Source organism: Cyanidioschyzon merolae, chromosome 12 (assembly GCF_000091205.1).
Source record: "Cyanidioschyzon merolae strain 10D DNA, chromosome 12, complete genome".
In the NCBI taxonomy this organism is placed as follows: domain Eukaryota; phylum Rhodophyta; class Bangiophyceae; order Cyanidiales; family Cyanidiaceae; genus Cyanidioschyzon; species Cyanidioschyzon merolae.
Genome location: NC_010138.1, coordinates 45,486 through 61,769, shown reverse-complemented (window position 1 = coordinate 61,769; position 16,284 = coordinate 45,486). Strand labels below are relative to the sequence as shown.

At 55.3% G+C, this 16,284-nt stretch overlaps 3 protein-coding genes and 1 non-coding gene across 4 annotated transcripts, besides 1 other annotated feature; 2 read left to right on the top strand and 2 right to left on the bottom strand.

Annotated features, from left to right (window-relative positions):
• Nucleotides 1-776: 776 nt before the first annotated feature.
• Nucleotides 777-1,616, top strand: CYME_CML028C (hypothetical protein, conserved; the record flags this gene model as incomplete). Its single annotated transcript, XM_005536640.1, has 1 exon — nt 777-1,616. One exon carries the CDS (start codon nt 777-779, stop codon nt 1,614-1,616), a length of 840 nt encoding a protein of 279 aa, XP_005536697.1.
• A 3,406-nt stretch (nt 1,617-5,022) lies between these two features.
• On the top strand, nt 5,023-9,051 carry CYME_CML027C (sister-chromatide cohesion complex Cohesin, subunit SMC3; the record flags this gene model as incomplete). The annotated part of the gene is made up of 1 exon (XM_005536639.1): nt 5,023-9,051. One exon carries the CDS (start codon nt 5,023-5,025, stop codon nt 9,049-9,051), a length of 4,029 nt encoding a protein of 1,342 aa, XP_005536696.1.
• Nucleotides 6,369-8,246, bottom strand: CYME_CML026T. Its single transcript, XR_002461403.1, has one exon. It is a non-coding gene; the product is annotated as a hypothetical transcript (transcript).
• A 222-nt stretch (nt 9,052-9,273) lies between the features above and the next one.
• On the bottom strand, nt 9,274-14,424 carry CYME_CML025C (similar to CBL-interacting protein kinase; the record flags this gene model as incomplete). Its single annotated transcript, XM_005536638.1, has 1 exon — nt 9,274-14,424. One exon carries the CDS (start codon nt 14,422-14,424, stop codon nt 9,274-9,276), a length of 5,151 nt encoding a protein of 1,716 aa, XP_005536695.1.
• Nucleotides 11,938-13,939: a sequence feature (possible transcribed region).
• Nucleotides 14,425-16,284: the final 1,860 nt, after the last annotated feature.

The following is a 16,284-nucleotide window of genomic DNA, read 5'->3' as shown; positions in this document are numbered from 1 at the left end:
ATTCTCATCCACAGAGATCAGACAAAGAAAGACAAGCTGAATGGGATCGTGCAATTGCTGTGTGTATCGCTTGCAGAGCGCCAACCGATTCGTGCACCCTTGAAGTCTCTATTGGATTGCGCATCACGCAACCGGTTCGAATTTATACCACAAGATAATCTGGCTTTGTCTATGCATGCACGTCGATATATAGAATCCTGCAAGTACAGAGGCCTCGACTCTGCAGGCCGCGTCGAGTAACACCGGCCCAGACGGCTATGCATGCGTACGAGCTGGCGATCCTGTGGATCGGGTGTGCGTCCTGGTTGCATGCACACGGCTCCCACGTGTCAACCAGGAACAGTCCCAGATATGCACACTTATCCGGGGAATGACATCTGCAGTCCGCTCTCTGTTACCGACAGCAGCTGAGCCCCATCCATAATGATTCACGCTCCTTGAGATCGGGGCGCTGGGGTTTCTGTCAGGTGCTCCAGCCGGTATCGTGCCGTTCGACCCGGGATCACGCTCTACCCGACGCTGGCACGGGAGTCGACATGCAAAGTGACATGAGGTTTTTCCTGGAGAGCGTTGCATCGGGGTAGATTCTGTCGTGGTTGCTCGTGCTCTCCGGTAGCATGCATCGCACTGTTCCATGGATCAAATCGTCATTTGCTTGTCGCCGGGCGTGCATCTGCGTCAGTGAGCTGTAAGGCATTGGAACGTTCCCTGAAAGCTGTGGCTCCGCACGGGTGTGCAGTCGTCGCTGGGTTCTTGCACAGGTACTGCGTTCACGAATGGACCAGTTAGGAGATCACGATGTGAGCGCAGCGTCCCAGTTGCAGGCAAGTGCGTCCACTAAGGAAGCTACGCGTGTTTGCGAACTCGGCGATGTGCAATACTGGGAAGCGTTCTACGCGAACGAACTGGAGCAGTTCGAAGAGAACCCTGAGGTTCTCGAGGATTGGTTCCAACGCTGGACACGACCGCATCTCGGTCGTTGGCTTCAACAGACAGCTGGGTGTGACGTCGAGCGGTTGCGGCTGCTCGACGTCGGCTGTGGTAACGGTGAGTTTCTACGCGAACTTGCGCACAAGTACGGTTTTCGACGCCTCTATGGCTTTGACGCTTCCATCTACGGCGTTCGGGTCGCGAAACGAAGTTTTGTCCAGCTCTGGGATGAGTCAGTCCGAAAAGAGGTTCAGCTGGACCTCCAGGTTAGTGACGTGCTTACGTATTCGCCGCCGACGAGCGACGGCCATGTGGAAATCGTGCACGACAAGGGCACTCTGGACGCCATCCTTCTCAGCGGCGACATGGCGAAAGTACATGCGTACATTGGTCGATGCATATTCGAATGGCTGAACCCAATTAAAAACAAGTCGATGCTCGTGATAACGAGTTGCAACTGCACCGCTGCAGAACTCGAACATCTCGTCATGTCCGTGTTCAAGTCGCACTGGCGAGATGCCTCCGATCAAGGCGGATCACCTGGCTGTGTCTTGCGGTGCCTAGAAGAAGTGCCTCGTTATCGCGAGCTGCAATATGGCGGACAACGCGGCAGCGCTGTTGTAACAAGTGCGTGGACCTGGCAGAGCCCAGGCGACATCATTATCAAATCGCCAACAAGCGTCTGAGTCTGTACTCGTGAACCGCTTGCGGCATGCAATCTGGCTGCAAATTTGCGGCTAATAGAGTATGCTACAACGACAGGTATTTTGAATTCATGCACGACGGCGGGCGTTGCGCCGATATGTGCAGGCTGAACCGCATGAAAAGATCACGAAAGAGGTTTTGCCTGCCGGATATCGCTGTACGCGGAATGCTGAGTTCTGCACTATTCATACCAGCATGTATATTTTGTTTTTGATTCTTTTTGTCGCAGGTGTTCAACAAAAAGAATGTTTCCTGCAGGTTGTCGAAAGGTTGCGGAATGACTTTATGCTGTCACCGACATTACGAGAAAATGGACCTGTCTCTACAAGTTAAGAATTCTGCTCTCAGCAGCTTAATGAACCACTCATCGCGTAGGCGTTGTCTTGAACGATGTGCACCTATATCAGACATTATCAGACTCCATTTACGCGGCTGTCTCCTTGTCAATCCACTCCAATCTGTAGACTGTCTAAGAAACACTGCCGAAGAAGCGATTGGGTATGAATTTTCCGTAGTGTTGATATGGGCGGTGATGAAGAGCCACGGATGGACGCAGAAAGAAGCGCGATTCTGTACGAGACCGTCATGCATTGCATCGTACATGATTGGTTTTGGATCGAAACGCAGAGGCTTATTACGGGAGCGATGAGTGCTCGCCTCACTCAACAAAAGGAAACGTTTCAGAGTTGAAGTAGTACCTGTCACGCTGAATCGTTGTGAGCTGTCCAGAGACCGAATTCGTGGATTCTCGAGTGTCCATTACCCTTGCAACATGTGCGCGCCAGAGACTAAGTGCTAACCGAGGATCCGTTCGTTCCTCTGGAAAAGATACAAGCTGAGCGTCTACTCATTTACCCTGATCGCTCAAATTGGTAACAGGATTCGTTGTTCATCGAGGCAGGCAAGCTGCGCGACACAAGTCGAGCTAGCGCTGCGAGAGATGCGAGTCTTGCGCGCCTGCTTGGCGCCGTTGCCTGGAAATGCTTTCACGAACTTTTGGGAAAGCGTCTCTCGGAGCATCGCTTCGTCGAACGACTACGGCAACAAATGGAAGCAAAACCTACCCCAATGAGGTGATCGATCAATAGGACGTTGTATTGTACCGTGGCAGTCTAGTCGACTTTCTGAAGGCTGTTTCCGACCCGGGTGCCGCCGGGTGCGTTCGCTTTCCCAATAGTTCGTGCCAGAGCACGATTCTCCGCTCGGATTCTACATGTGCTGGCTGTCCATATATAAGGATGAATAAAGATGGCGGAGTATCTTTGGTGCTCCTCAAAACGAGCTGGTAAATGAAACAGTCCGCTTCAGGATGCTCTTGGAAATACGTGACCAGCGATCGACCACTGAGCGTCGAGAAGGGTTGTCGAGCGCCAGTTTCCCTCCATAGAAGGCTCAATCCCCCCATGGGTGCACTGAACAACGAGATTCTCTTCACTAGGTGTGTCGCCATTGGTATCTTGCATTGCAAAGGCGAAAATCGAGAACCAATGGAGCAATATTCGGAAGATGTGGGAGCATCTACTCCAAGGTAATCTGCTCTGTTCCCGACACCCATCCTTTCGCTTCAAATACCAGAGCACATACCGTAGCATACGGAGAATCTGATTGCTCGCACTGACAAAAGTCTTTCTCAGACAAAAAATCATAGATGCCCTTTGTTGGCGAGACTCCTGCAACCGAGACTCTTTGCGTTACCGTCAGATCCAAGAGTATGGATTCATTCCCGGGTCCCGAACCGAACATGGTTCCCGGACGATGAGTGGTTCCATGTCTTGTCGGCGGTGAGTTATTCGAAGCGGACATCAGCTTAACGGTTTGCATATTAATCACCGTTGGGAGCCCCGATTGCAATCTCGCAATCACCTAAAGCTCAGTGCCGATGTAAATCGAGAACGCTGTCTTGATGCGCTTTCCTGTACCCGTGTCAGTATAGAATGGAGTGCTGAGCTGCATGCTCCATGCATGCCTGGCGATGTAGTTCCGAACGTTTCTAGATGCCCAGCATCGAGAGCCCAGGTACAGCAATGGGGGATCACGGATTCATTCGTACTTCTAGGATGATCGCTGGTCTGGTCGCGGGGGTCTCTTCGACGCCCGGCTGCTGGATTTCCTGGCGTCACCGATATCAAGATGCTTCACGACGCTTTCGTACGTGCGTTCGTCAACCAACCGATACAGTGACACCATGATACACTTCATTCGCACGTATCTCGACTCTTCTCCATTTCTGACATGCAGTATGTTTAAATCACGAAGTCTCTACATGATCGATCTTATATTTTGGGGCTCAAGGCAACTCGTGTGCGCACTGCGAGACGTTCAGCGGGGCTCGCAACGCGAGAAACCCCGACGTGTCGTCCTCTGACGCATTGTTCACGAGCGCTTGCTGAACGTCCACTGGCCTTGTCACGTCAAATGATCGATTCATTTCGGAAAACAAATCCTCCTTTCGTGATGACCAGTGAAGAATCGACATTCAGTACCAGCGTGATGCCTCTCAGGGCGCGTTGGTGCTGCTGCTGCTGCTGCTGCTGCTGGTGCCAGAAGCGCTCGTCTCTCCTGTTCTCGCATGGAAAAGTGGACTGAAGCGGACTGGGGTCATCGCAGCACTCGGTACCAGTAGGGCATGCGCCACCGCTACGTACGAGACAAGCGTCGACGGATCGGAGTCTATCGGCTTGTTCTCCGGTTTGAACGTACGTTTCTGTACACGTTTCATGGCGGACTAGATTGCATTCCATAACTCCTCCGCCGAATCGAACAGCGTGCGCTTGCGCCCACAGCCGATACAACACTCGCTGAGGATATCGCTCAGCTGAAGCGGATGATCCCAGTGTAGGGTACGGGGCTCGGGAACGGAAGCGAGCGCCTCGCTGGGTGCTTTCAGTATGCGTCAAGGGCATCCATCGAGTGATGCCGCGAGCGTTCACGCGCTGCAGGACAGCTCGTGGGGGCGGCGTTGTCGAGGACGTATTCGATCGCCTGCTGACCACAGCCGAGTGTCACTGGTGTGAAGGACGCACTCAGATGTGTACGAAGAAGACATGGGAACTGTGACTTGCGTCTATGCATGCAATACGTGAAAAACTGCAGGATGCTGTGAACTCTGGACTTGAGCGCTGCCGTCATCACCCTTTGACTGCTGTAAACGATTTTAGAGGACAAGAGACGTCCAAGGTATTGCAATCCGCTCGTAAGAGAACGGTGGAGAATCTAATTACAGAACAAACCCCATATAGGCTGGAGTTGATGATCGTGTCAAGATACATAAACCCCGAGTGCGTGCAACCTAGTACGGTCAGAGCACCGTCCATTTCCATTCTGAAAAGTACCTAATCCATATATTCCATATTTTATACAATTGTACCAACTTGATAACGGGCGTCCATGTCGACCTCCATGGCGAATCGAAATGCGCGGCGCCATTCGCGCGCGCGGGTACGATATTGGCGCGGAGCACTCGGGTGTGCCCTGCACCGAGTCCTCGTTAGTTCCAGAGGCGCTATCGCGGGCCCTTTCACAACTGCCCGGCAGAGGACAAGGCTCATGCACATCCACTCGATCCGAATCTGTGGATGGAAGTCATATAAGGACGAAACGTTTATCGGTCCGTTTCACGAAGGGTTAAACGTCGTTGTCGGGCGCAATGGTTCAGGAAAATCGAACCTGCTCGAAGCCGTGCGTCTGCTACTTGGGGACGCGGGACCCGGTCTCAACGCCGAGCAGCGGTCTGCTCTTCTACATGAAGGCCCATCTGGGCGTGTGCTATCTGCGTTCATAGAAGTCACTTTCGATAACAGTGACGGGCGTCTGCCAATCGAACGTTCCCGGGTTGTGCTCAGGCGAATGTTTGGGTTGCAAAAAGACGAGTATCTGCTTGATCGTCGGAGTGTCTCCCGAGCTGAGGTTACGGCTCTCTTTGAGAGTGCCGGATTCTCTCGTTCAAATCCGTACTATATCGTGCAACAGGGAAAGGTCGCTGCTCTCTGTACGATGAAGGACGATCAGCGACTTGAGCTCCTGAAGGAAATCGCTGGCACACGCACCTATGAGGAGAAGCGTGCCGAATCCCTCCGCATCCTTGAAGAGAGCATCGGAAAGCGAGCAAAGATCCGCGAGATTCTGGAGTATATTGAGAAACGGCTGCAGGAACTTGAAAATGAGAAGGAGCAATTGGTTGCTTATCAGCAAGTTGACCGCGAAAGGCGCTCGCTGGAGAGAGCTATATACGAGCGCGAGCTCACCGAACTGAAAACCCAGCTGGAGTCTTTGGAGCATGAGCGACAGCATGAAGGCGTTCAACTCGGTAAGATGCATCAGGAGTGCCGGCGTCTTGAGGTAGAGCTTGAGGAAATTGAGCAGCGTATAGCCGAGATAGAAAGGGAACGAGCGCGTCTCGAGGTGGACCAAAGCTCGGTGAAGCTGGAGTTAGTCAAAGCGGCAGAGCAGCGCAGTGCGCTGGAAACTGAATTGGCGCTCGTAACGCAGCAGCTAGAAAATGAGACGATCGAGCTGGATCGAGTGGAGCAAAAAATCCAGACACTGCGGCAAGCAGCACAGCAGCGCCGCGCTGAACGTGATCGCATTCTTCCAGAGTATGAACGTCTTCGAGAACAGGAACAGCATCTGCGGACCGCGATGGCTATGACGCAACAGGAGCTTGTGCAGCTCCAGGCACGAGAAACACGAGACGTCCAATTTAGAACAGTCGATGAATGTAACGCATGGTTCCATAACGAGATTGCACGGAACGAAGAGCTGCGACATGAAACGCGATCCCAGTTGCAGGAAACGGAACGAGAAATTCATCGTCTTGAATTTGAGCTATCGAGTATAGCCGAGCGTCGCAAAACTAATGAAACCCAATTTGCCTCGGATCGTGAACAGTTGAACGCGTTGAATGCGCGTCTAGCCGAGTTAAAACGTGAGCGCAACGAAGCGCATCGAGCACGTCAGGAACTATGGCGTCGAGAAGCAGAACTCGAGAGCTCGCGTGCTACGTTGCTATCCGAACTCACGGAGAGCGAGCGCCGCAAACGCATGTCGGTCGGAAGCAAGTTTCTCAACGCGTATCAGTATATCTGCAACCTGCAGTACAGCGGTACGATCTACGGCCCACTCTATACGCTCTTCGAGACGGATGAAAAGTTTTACGTCGCCGTCGAGGCTGCAATGGGGTCGGCGCTCTGCTACATCGTTGTAGATACCGATGAAACCGCGGCATATCTCATTCAAAGGCTACGCGAAGCCAATGCAGGCCGGTTAACCTTCATTCCTCTGAACCGGGTACGAGACGATGCATCAGACGCCGCGAAGCGCAACTCTATGAGCCCGCCACCCACCGAAGAGGCTGTTCCGTTGGTTTCGCGGCTGCGCCTACGCGATGAGCGCTTCAGCCCTGTATTTGAGCGCGTGGTGGCTGGAACGCTCATTGCTCGCTCCATATTAATCGCATCGAAACTGGCTCGCGGGTACAATGTGCCTTGCGTGACCCTAGAGGGCGACCTTGTGAACAAACGCGGGGCAATGCACGGTGGATACACGGATCGGCGCCAGTCTCGACTTGCCTCGCTGCTGCGTTACGACAAGATCCGCATCCAAATTCAACAGATTGAGTCCGAGCGTGAGCAAATCCGAGCACAACTTGCCGCACTGGAATCGCAGATTCAGCGGACGATGAACGAACTCCAGAAATCCGAAGCTGAAAAGCGCAACCTATTCAATCAGTTGCGCGACCATCAACGTGCGCTCACCCAACTGGATCGTGAGAAGCTCTCCATTGAGGCTGCGCTCGAGACTGAACGGCAGCGCATGCAAACCCTGCAGCGACATGTTCACGAATATGAACTGGTGCTCAGCAGCTTGCGCGATGAGTTTTCGGAACGGACCGCAGCACTCTCATCCTCATCGTCATCACCTACACCGCAGACAGCGATTTCTGCAGATGCCTTCGTTGCCCGGCTTGCTGCACTCGAAAAAGAGCTAGAATCAGTCGCTGCAGCACGTGCTACCCTCGAGCAGCGTCTCGTCGAGATTGAAAGCGAGTTGGAAACGTGCATCGAGCGTCAGTTGCGGGAGCTGGAGAAACGTTTTCTTCGCGAGACTTTCGAGGATGCACCGGAGCTCTTCGATTCAGCGTCCGGCATCTCTGTGCCAGTCGCGTTGCAGAGCGATCCGGATGAAGCGCCTCCGTCTATAGCGGAGCTACAAACACGTCAGACGAGCTTGCGTAGAGAGCTCGAGACGCTTGGCAGCGTGCTCCAGGCCCAGCGAGTCTCGCAGGATCGCATCGCTGAGGCGCTTCAGCGCACAGCCACCGAACTTGACGCCCTCGCTCGAAAGCGTGACTCACTGGAGGCACAACTTCCCGTAGCCAAGGAGGCCCTCGCCACCGAAAGCCAGCGCCTACAAATCCACGTCGCACGTCATACGCATCTCCAGCAACGCAAAGCGGAGACCGAGCGCAAACTGCGGGAACTCGGACCTGCTCCCGCCCAACATCACGAGCTCGCCCATGTGCCGCTGACAACGCTCATGCAACGTCTGGAGGCGACAAATACCCGCCTCAGCCAGTTGGGCCAGGTTAACCAGAAAGCGCTCGAACAATATCTGGTGTTTGCGAACCAACGCGAGGAGCTGCGCACCCGCCTTGAGGAACTCGATCGTGGCGACGACTCGATCCGAACGCTCATCCATACCCTGGACCATCGACGAGCCAACGACTTGCAACGCACTTTCAAAGGAATCGCCAGACTCTTCTCTGCTGTATTCGCTGAGCTGGTCCCCGGTGGTACGGCCCAGCTCGTCATGCAACGAGGTCCGCATCCGACTGCGTCCGATACCACCGACACGAACGTGGACTTTGCCGGGGTCGCTATTCGTGTGCGCTTTCCATCGGAGGATCACTTCAGCTTGATGGCGGCGCTGAGCGGTGGCCAGAAAACCCTGGTAGCCCTGGCTTTGATCCTGGCCATTCAACGTCTGGACCCTGCCCCTTTTTATCTCTTCGATGAAATAGACGCCAGTCTCGACGCTGCCTCGCGCGAACGCATCGCAGCGCTTTTGCAGCAACGACAACCAGGCCCTGATGCTGGTCATGGAACCGAAGCGTCTGCAGCACGTTCATCCGTCTCGCGTCCACAGTTGATTCTCACCACATTTCGCCCGGAACTCGTTCGTGTTGCGGATCGCTGCTACGGCGTTACGATTCGTGGACGTGTATCGTGTGTTGAGCCCGTCTCCGTGGCGGAGGCTTTAGCTTTCGTCACTGGACCAGCGTCGTTGCCCATCGACGCCACGAACGAGCAAGTTGCGATACTCGCACCTACCGGGGATACGGAATCGGGTACCGCACCAGATATGCAACCAGTTGCAGGCGGCGAACGCACATCGCTTCTCCAGGCCAGTTATGAATGAATGAACGAACGAACGAACGAATGAATCACACGCACTCACACAAACGATCAAGGATGTGCTGAGGTTTCCCACTGTTTGTACAGGGTATCGCGGATGCCTGCTCCGTTCATGGCGTGCGTGGTTTGCGCGCCCTCGATCCAGGTAAAGGTACTTGCAGTACCACGCTCCATACCAATGAAAACGCATCGCCACGACATAATTTCGTTTCCTCTCGCCTGCCTTTTAGACAGCATCGTCGTTTTCTGAGGGAATACGCTGCGCTCCACTATTCGTCGTCGGCGACTGCGCTTGACTCGGGGTACCACGTCGACTCGCGGCACTCGACAGATGCAAACGATACAAAAGTCGTCGAACTGGACGCGAGAAGCGCGACGGATTCAAGCGGGACTCGAGCGAGCCCCGTCCACCGGCAATACCGACTGCAGCACCAGCAGGTGCCTCGTTGGTCTCCGGCGATACCTCCACGCCAACTGGTAGCGTTTTCTGGTCCGAGGTGTCAAGCTTCCAGCGGTTTGGTGTCTGCAGCAAACGTCGGTATCGCTGATAGAAACGATCCGCGATTTTGCAAACTGCACGCATAAAGAGGAGGCTACCGCCACCGCGCCGGCGAAAAGAGAGCGTATAAACCAGCGGTGGTCGTTGTGCGCGACTCGCAAACGCACGTCGATGATACTGGAACTCGCCGCCACAGCAACAGAGGTAGCCATCATCGTCACGTGGTGGCCCCGCTACCAGTGCAACACTGAACTTGATGTCATGTTCGGGCCAGTAACAGCGCAGCGTCCACCGATACCGGCGATGCAGTTCTACACAGAGACCCGGATGAAAATGGATGTCGCCATCGCTCAGCACACTGGACATGGTCTGTAGGGCCAGCGAACCCCCGTCCGCTTCGATGCTTTGGAGAATGGAGGCGTCACAGAGGGCGAAATCGCGGACATCCATCTGGAGAGGCCGCTCCCATGCTGGATCGCTCCCACGGACTCTGGAATAGCCTAGCGCATTCGCCGCATTTGCAGTACTTGTACCGGCGACAGTACCGTCTGGAGCCGCGGCAGACATTCCCCCAGCAGCAGCAGCAGACGCTGTCGTTGGCTTGGGCGTTGTGTCCGCAGCGGCCGGCGAGTCGGCTTCGACACCAGTGAAAAAGGGATGCGCGAGCAGCGCTGCCGCTTCAGGACGCTCAGCTGGCGGTACCAGAATCCTGCGAATAAGGTCCTGGGCCAAGGGCGACGCCAGGCGCATCGGCGCATATCGACACTGCACAATCGCCGGAATGAGTCGGTTGAGATCCTCCTCGGGGAACGGCGGATGACCCTCGAGTAACCAGTAGAGGATCACACCACAGGACCAGACGTCGACCTTGGTGCTCTGATAGACTTGTCCTTGTACCAGTTCTGGGGCGAGGTTATAAAGCGAGCCAACTAGGTTCGTCTCGAACATATCCCAACCGGCACTGAACAGTCCAACTTGTCCGAAATCAGCAATTTTCAATTCACCACTATCCAGGAGCATGAGGTTGTTCAACCGCAGATCCCGATGACTGACCCCATGTGCATGACAGAATGCCACCGTTTCAACAAGTCGACGCACGAGGAAGCGCACTTCCGCCTCATCTAGTAGCGGTTCTGGTTTGTTGCGATCCAGCTGCTCCGACGTACGACACAGGCGGGCGTAAGCGAACTCGTACACGCTGCCACCTCCGCACAGCTCCATGACGAGGTAGACGTTGCGGCGGGATTCGAGTACCTCGTGCAGATGGATCACGTTGGGATGGCGGGCAACGACCTGCATTGCTTGCACCTCACGATCGATACGCGCAAACTCCACAAACTTGCCTCGACGGATCATTTTGATGGCGTACCGGCGCCCGGTGTAGATATCACGAGCGACGTGAACGCGCCCCTCGGAGCCTCGTCCTAGTAGCCGACCAATCTCGTAGCGTCCAACGCATTCCATTCGATTCTTTTGGCGAACATACATACGGGTTAGGAGATCAGCGAGGCTCATGAATTCCTCCGTCGTCAAAAAGTGGCGACTATCCCGATGCGATACCGACAGGCTCGCTGCCGGCGAGAACGAGTCCACAATGTTATCCAAGAGGCGTCGAAACGCTTCCGTAGTTTCATCGTTCGGGAAAGCGAGATCATCGTGGCGCCGGTTCGCGAAATCTGCCTCGAAGACGTCGATGCAGTCCTCCCAGAGCATTCGCAAAACCGCCGCTATGCCGTGCATGTCCACGATGTTGCCGCTCTGGATTTCATCTTCTGCGGAACGCATCGTGCTACGCTCGTCGAGACATGCACCTGGGGGCACGGCAGCGGGCATAAGCTGCCGCGTGCTCGCACCCACAAGGCTAGCGCTAGCCATAGGCGTCGAGGTAGGCGCACGCCCATTCTGTGTGTGCGTGTGAAGCGTACACTGCTCCGCACTCGATACCGAGGGATTCGCACATCGCAGCCCCTGAAGCGTCTCAGGCGTCTGGAGCTCATTCCGAATCCGACCACCAGTCGCCAAGCGCAAGAGCCATACGCTAAAGTTCTTGCGCTCTTCGTCGTTGTCCTCCATGATCTCTGCGAGTTTCACAATGTCGTGGCGAAGCATGCGCGCAGCTGCTTCGAGACTGATCGCCGCCTCGGTCAGGTCGAAATGCTCAAATCCAGCTGCTGTTTGACGTTCAATGAAGGTTCCCGCCATCAACGCCGTATGATCCACGTGTGCGGAGGCGTCGTGCGGGTCCATCGTTGGCCACGAGCGCGTGCGGCGGATGGCCCCTAGATCGAATTGATCAAATTTGTCACAGATTCGATCTTCGCCCCAGGGCAGCAGCTTGTGGATGGTGTAGAGTTGCCAGCGGTTTGCGCGGCGCTCGAGTCGCTCGACCTCTTTGACTTGAGCCTGTATCCAATCGCTTTGGGCTAATTCCCGCGAGCGTCCGGTTGCAGAGGACCGTTGCGCTCTAGCAGTGGTCGACGACGCTGTCGTCGTGGCAGACGTGGTGCTCGTTTGGGCGCTCGCGCTCGTCTGCATCTGTCGGTACGCTTCGCTGCTGCTCGCTTGCGGTGTCCGTTCGGCGAGCAGGTTGTTCGGGGCGGACGCTGAGTCCGCTGCTTGGGCGATGGGTGCCTCAGAAGCTGGCGCAGAGCGCTGATCACGAGCTGCTACACCATGAGAGGCGTGATTCGCGGGCGTCCGCCGTAGCACAACGCTCGAGTCGTTCGAGGTCGAGTCCGAATCCTCGAAGGAGCTACGTTCATCATCGCTCTCGTCAAAGTCTTCGTCCTCGTCACTTTCATCATCACTCATTCTCGTATCCTGGTCATCCTGATGACTATCGCAGGCGCCCACACGATCCGCGGCAGGTACCGCGCTGCTCGATGCGCTGGCGTGCTGCATTGAGCCTGGCAGATCCTGCATAACACGCCCAGCAGCATACGCTGCAGCGTTTTCGCTGGACTGCTGCTGCTGTTGCTGTTGCTGCTGCGGTGGATTCTCCTCATCATCATCCTCCGCTGTTTCATCTTCGGCGTTCGCCTGATTGTCGCTGCTTGCAGAATCTGCGTCCGGATCCCCCTCGGTGTCGTTCCATGTGTCAAAATCGAGCGATGTGGCCGCCTCTGGCCCGATCTGTGCTCTGTTGTTCGTTTGCCCCAGATAAATGCGGCGCACGTCGACATGTTCCACGCAACGTCGAACACTCTTCAGCGTGAGGATGCCACGGCTTTTCACGACGGAAGTTGAGAACAGAGCGGCCGCTTTCAATGCTCGTAGACGCGTTCGGCTGCGAAGCGTTAAATCTCGTCGGCACTCTTCGCGGAACCGCTGCCACTTGTGGAGAATCGATGCCAGGCTCTTTTCATAGAAAATTCCTCTCTTGTCGGGGTCTGCAAAATACAAGGTCGCCACCGATACCGGAATTGCCGTGGCGAAGCTGAAGGTCGCATCAGGTGCGTATGCGGCATAATTCCCGAACAGCGCGTGATCTTGCGCAGTGTGAACCTCGGGGGCATATCCATCACCAGACGCACCAACACGAAGCTCTTTTGATTCCGTTGCAGTGTCCGCTGGACGCCAAGGCGCTGAACGCGGCGGTGACCCTAGGCTCGTTTTGGGAGGCGCAGATTCTAGCTGCGCTGAAATCGCGGCGCTTTGCTCTGCTTGGATACTGGGATCCATGCTCGTCTTCGCTTCCAAAATAGTTGCCATCCCAGTTGCGTTATTGGAAAGAGCCGCACGCATACCTTTCTCGGATACGGTCCGAGGACCGGCGAAACTTTCCTCCTCGGATCTGACCTGAAAGCAAGTCTGTGACTGGCTAGGTGTTCCGGTTTCTAGAAGCGACGGCTCCCGTGCTGCTTCATCATCCATCGTATCCGCCCTTCCGAGGGATCGAAGACTCAGACTCGATGACTGGTGCCTCATTGATCTGGAGTAGCGCACTCCGTCTTTCATGAAGCGGTGATCTCGCGGCTGCGATTTGCGCCAGCTACTAATGCGTGATAGTTGAGGCGAGCTAGGAAGCGAAACCGAGAGTGCCCCCGCCTCTTCCGACGACTCTGGTGAAGCGCTCGATCTCGAGTCGTCTGCTGCTTCCTGGCGGGCGTGAGCACGTAGCCGGGCAATCTGAACCCCCGCGCTCTGCGCTATTCCAGCCTTGGCATCTGACTCAGCGTACTGAACTGGTACAGACTCATGAACAGTGGTGGCCGAGTTGGAAACAACCCTCCCGTGCAAGGGCTGGAAGCCAGCGACCGGCTCTGACGACTCATCGAGCACGAGTACGGGAGGCTCCACAGCCGGCAGCGCAGCGTTGAACGTGTTTGGATACGAAGTCGGCTGCAAAGTGGAAAGGTTCATGTTCGCTTCACCTACAGTTAAACTGGACGCAGTCCTTGCTTCCGAAAGCTCGGGCGGCGCTGGTGCTCCGAGCCCGACCATTCTGCCGTAGACTGTTTCCACTATGGTCACGGCATCAAGTGGTCGACCTGCTGCGATCTGCATCAAATGAAAACGGCTATATGTGAGCCCTGGTGACCCTATGGTTCCCTGGACACCCTCACCAGGGCCTCCGGGCTCGCTTGCGCCCCCGCGAGGGTTCCCCGTCGCCAACGCAGCAGCAGCACTCGTAGCCCGGAGCAACGGGGTGGTGTGGTGACTTCTCCCCACCGTCGCTCCACCAGAGCCTTCGCTCGGTCCTGCAGCGTCGCGCAAGGTCTCGGCTCCTTGAGCCTCACCGGAATCCAGCGTTTGGCTCAAACGCGGACAACAATTAGTCTTGGGACTGTCGGTAACGGCTCCCGTTTCCTCGTCTCTACTGGCATCCTGAAGGTGCCCTGACGGGTTCCGCAGCGTACGACTTTGCTGCTGGCCCATTTGCGGGTTCCTGTGACCAGTCGTAGGACGCCAACGTGCAGGTTCCAAGTACCGACTTGGACGCCCCGTAATAGCGTAAGCTTAGCATCCACAGTTACGGTACGGTGCGATGCCGGCGCCCGGTTTGTGCACTGCATCATGTGTCCTTTATATACATATTAGATTATAAATATACATCTATTTCAGCATGAACAGAGTCGCCTGGGTCGCGCGCAACGCCTACCGCCCCGAACGTGTCAGGCGCCGAGGTCCGCTCGAGCGCGCAAGGAGCGCTGATCCATCATGACTGGAATGACCCATTTATGGATATTATGGCACAAAAAGTCGCTGTATCTATACAACATCGCTTGGATGCGCGATCGTGATTCTCGGGCCTGCGGATGCAGCTGCGTACATCTCGAGACGTGCCTTATTCGCACCAGACTAAAGCCAATTTTTTATTTGGACGTCGAGGAAAGACCCGATGAGCCGCAGCGACTCGTCGACTCGAATCACACGCTCGTGCGGATTGCGTGGGCGATGGAGCGGCTCTGGGAACCGCATCGATCCTGCCTTGAGACGAAGGCATGTTCTGTCCGCAGCGACATGCGACACGAGGTACGGGTCTGCTTGTCGCAAGGCAGACGCCGGACAGCGCCCCGTCGCAAGATCCTGAATGCACCCTGCTAATCTCTTGATGTTGTGGAATCAGTAGATCTAATCAGATGCCTCTCAGTGCGCGAGCGCGGTCGGTAACCAGGAAAGCGATCACCATGTGACACAGGAGGCTTCCATGCACCATACGCTTGGGAAGTGCAGCAATCCGATGGATGCACGTATGGCCAAGTTCCATCTCTTAAGCCCCCGGTGTGTTTCGTGGCGTTTAACCCGAGTGCCATTGTTTCACGACGGGTCTTCACTGAGGCGAATCCATTGGGAACCGACGCGCCCTGGGCGAGCGATGAGCACGAGTCGCCCATGCAGCTGCATCGTTGCTGAACAGCACCGCTGAGAACAGTAGAAACAGAGGACGGCATGCGTTCTACAGCCGTCCGGAGTGAGCGTCGGGCTTGATCGTTACTAAACGATGCGATATATAAACATTTTCTCGGATGGTTTTCCGTTGCTACGGAAAGATCGCAAATGCTTATGTGTTCAGTGGAAAGAACACGTCCCGCGACCATAGCGTGCATAAATGAATCGATGCAGAGACGCCTTCCAGCCGTTTTCGACCGGCCGACTCCGATCGGGTTCATTTTCTCCCTGTAGATTTCGAACTTAAGAGGCTGCCCCACAAATTTGGATCTTCTCAGCTCCTCGAGTCCCGTCTCCAACACCACACATCGTCTGATATTGATGGCGGCGTTGAAGTCTCGGTTCACGAACTCCTGGCGTGCGTTGTCTCTGACTGAACTAATCATTTCAAGGATGCTGCGGCCTCGTGCCCTCAGTACCATTTGGTGCTGTGTCAGCTCAACGTCTTTTCCGGTCACTAGAGCGCTCCCGCTGGCTTCTCTCCATTTCAACCTTCTGACATGTAGACCCCAGCTCATCCCATAATATATTTCTGAGGGGTTTTCCTTAGGCTCTAAGATGAGCAGCCTCCCGCAAGCATAAGCACTTGCTCACGAGCGACGATACGTTCCCCCGTGTCACCGTGCGCTGAACGCTTCCGCGATTCGCCTAGTGAAGCTATCATAATGTTTCACGATACAAAACGCACCTTCGATGGCGTTCAACCACGGAGCGTACGGAGGAATCAAAAGCAGTTCTACCTCCGATACCATCGGCAAAAATCGAATTCGAGGAAATTGGAGAAAATCCACGTTGTCGAATAGAAGGTCGTCGCCAGACCTCAGCGAAAAGTATTCAATGATTCGA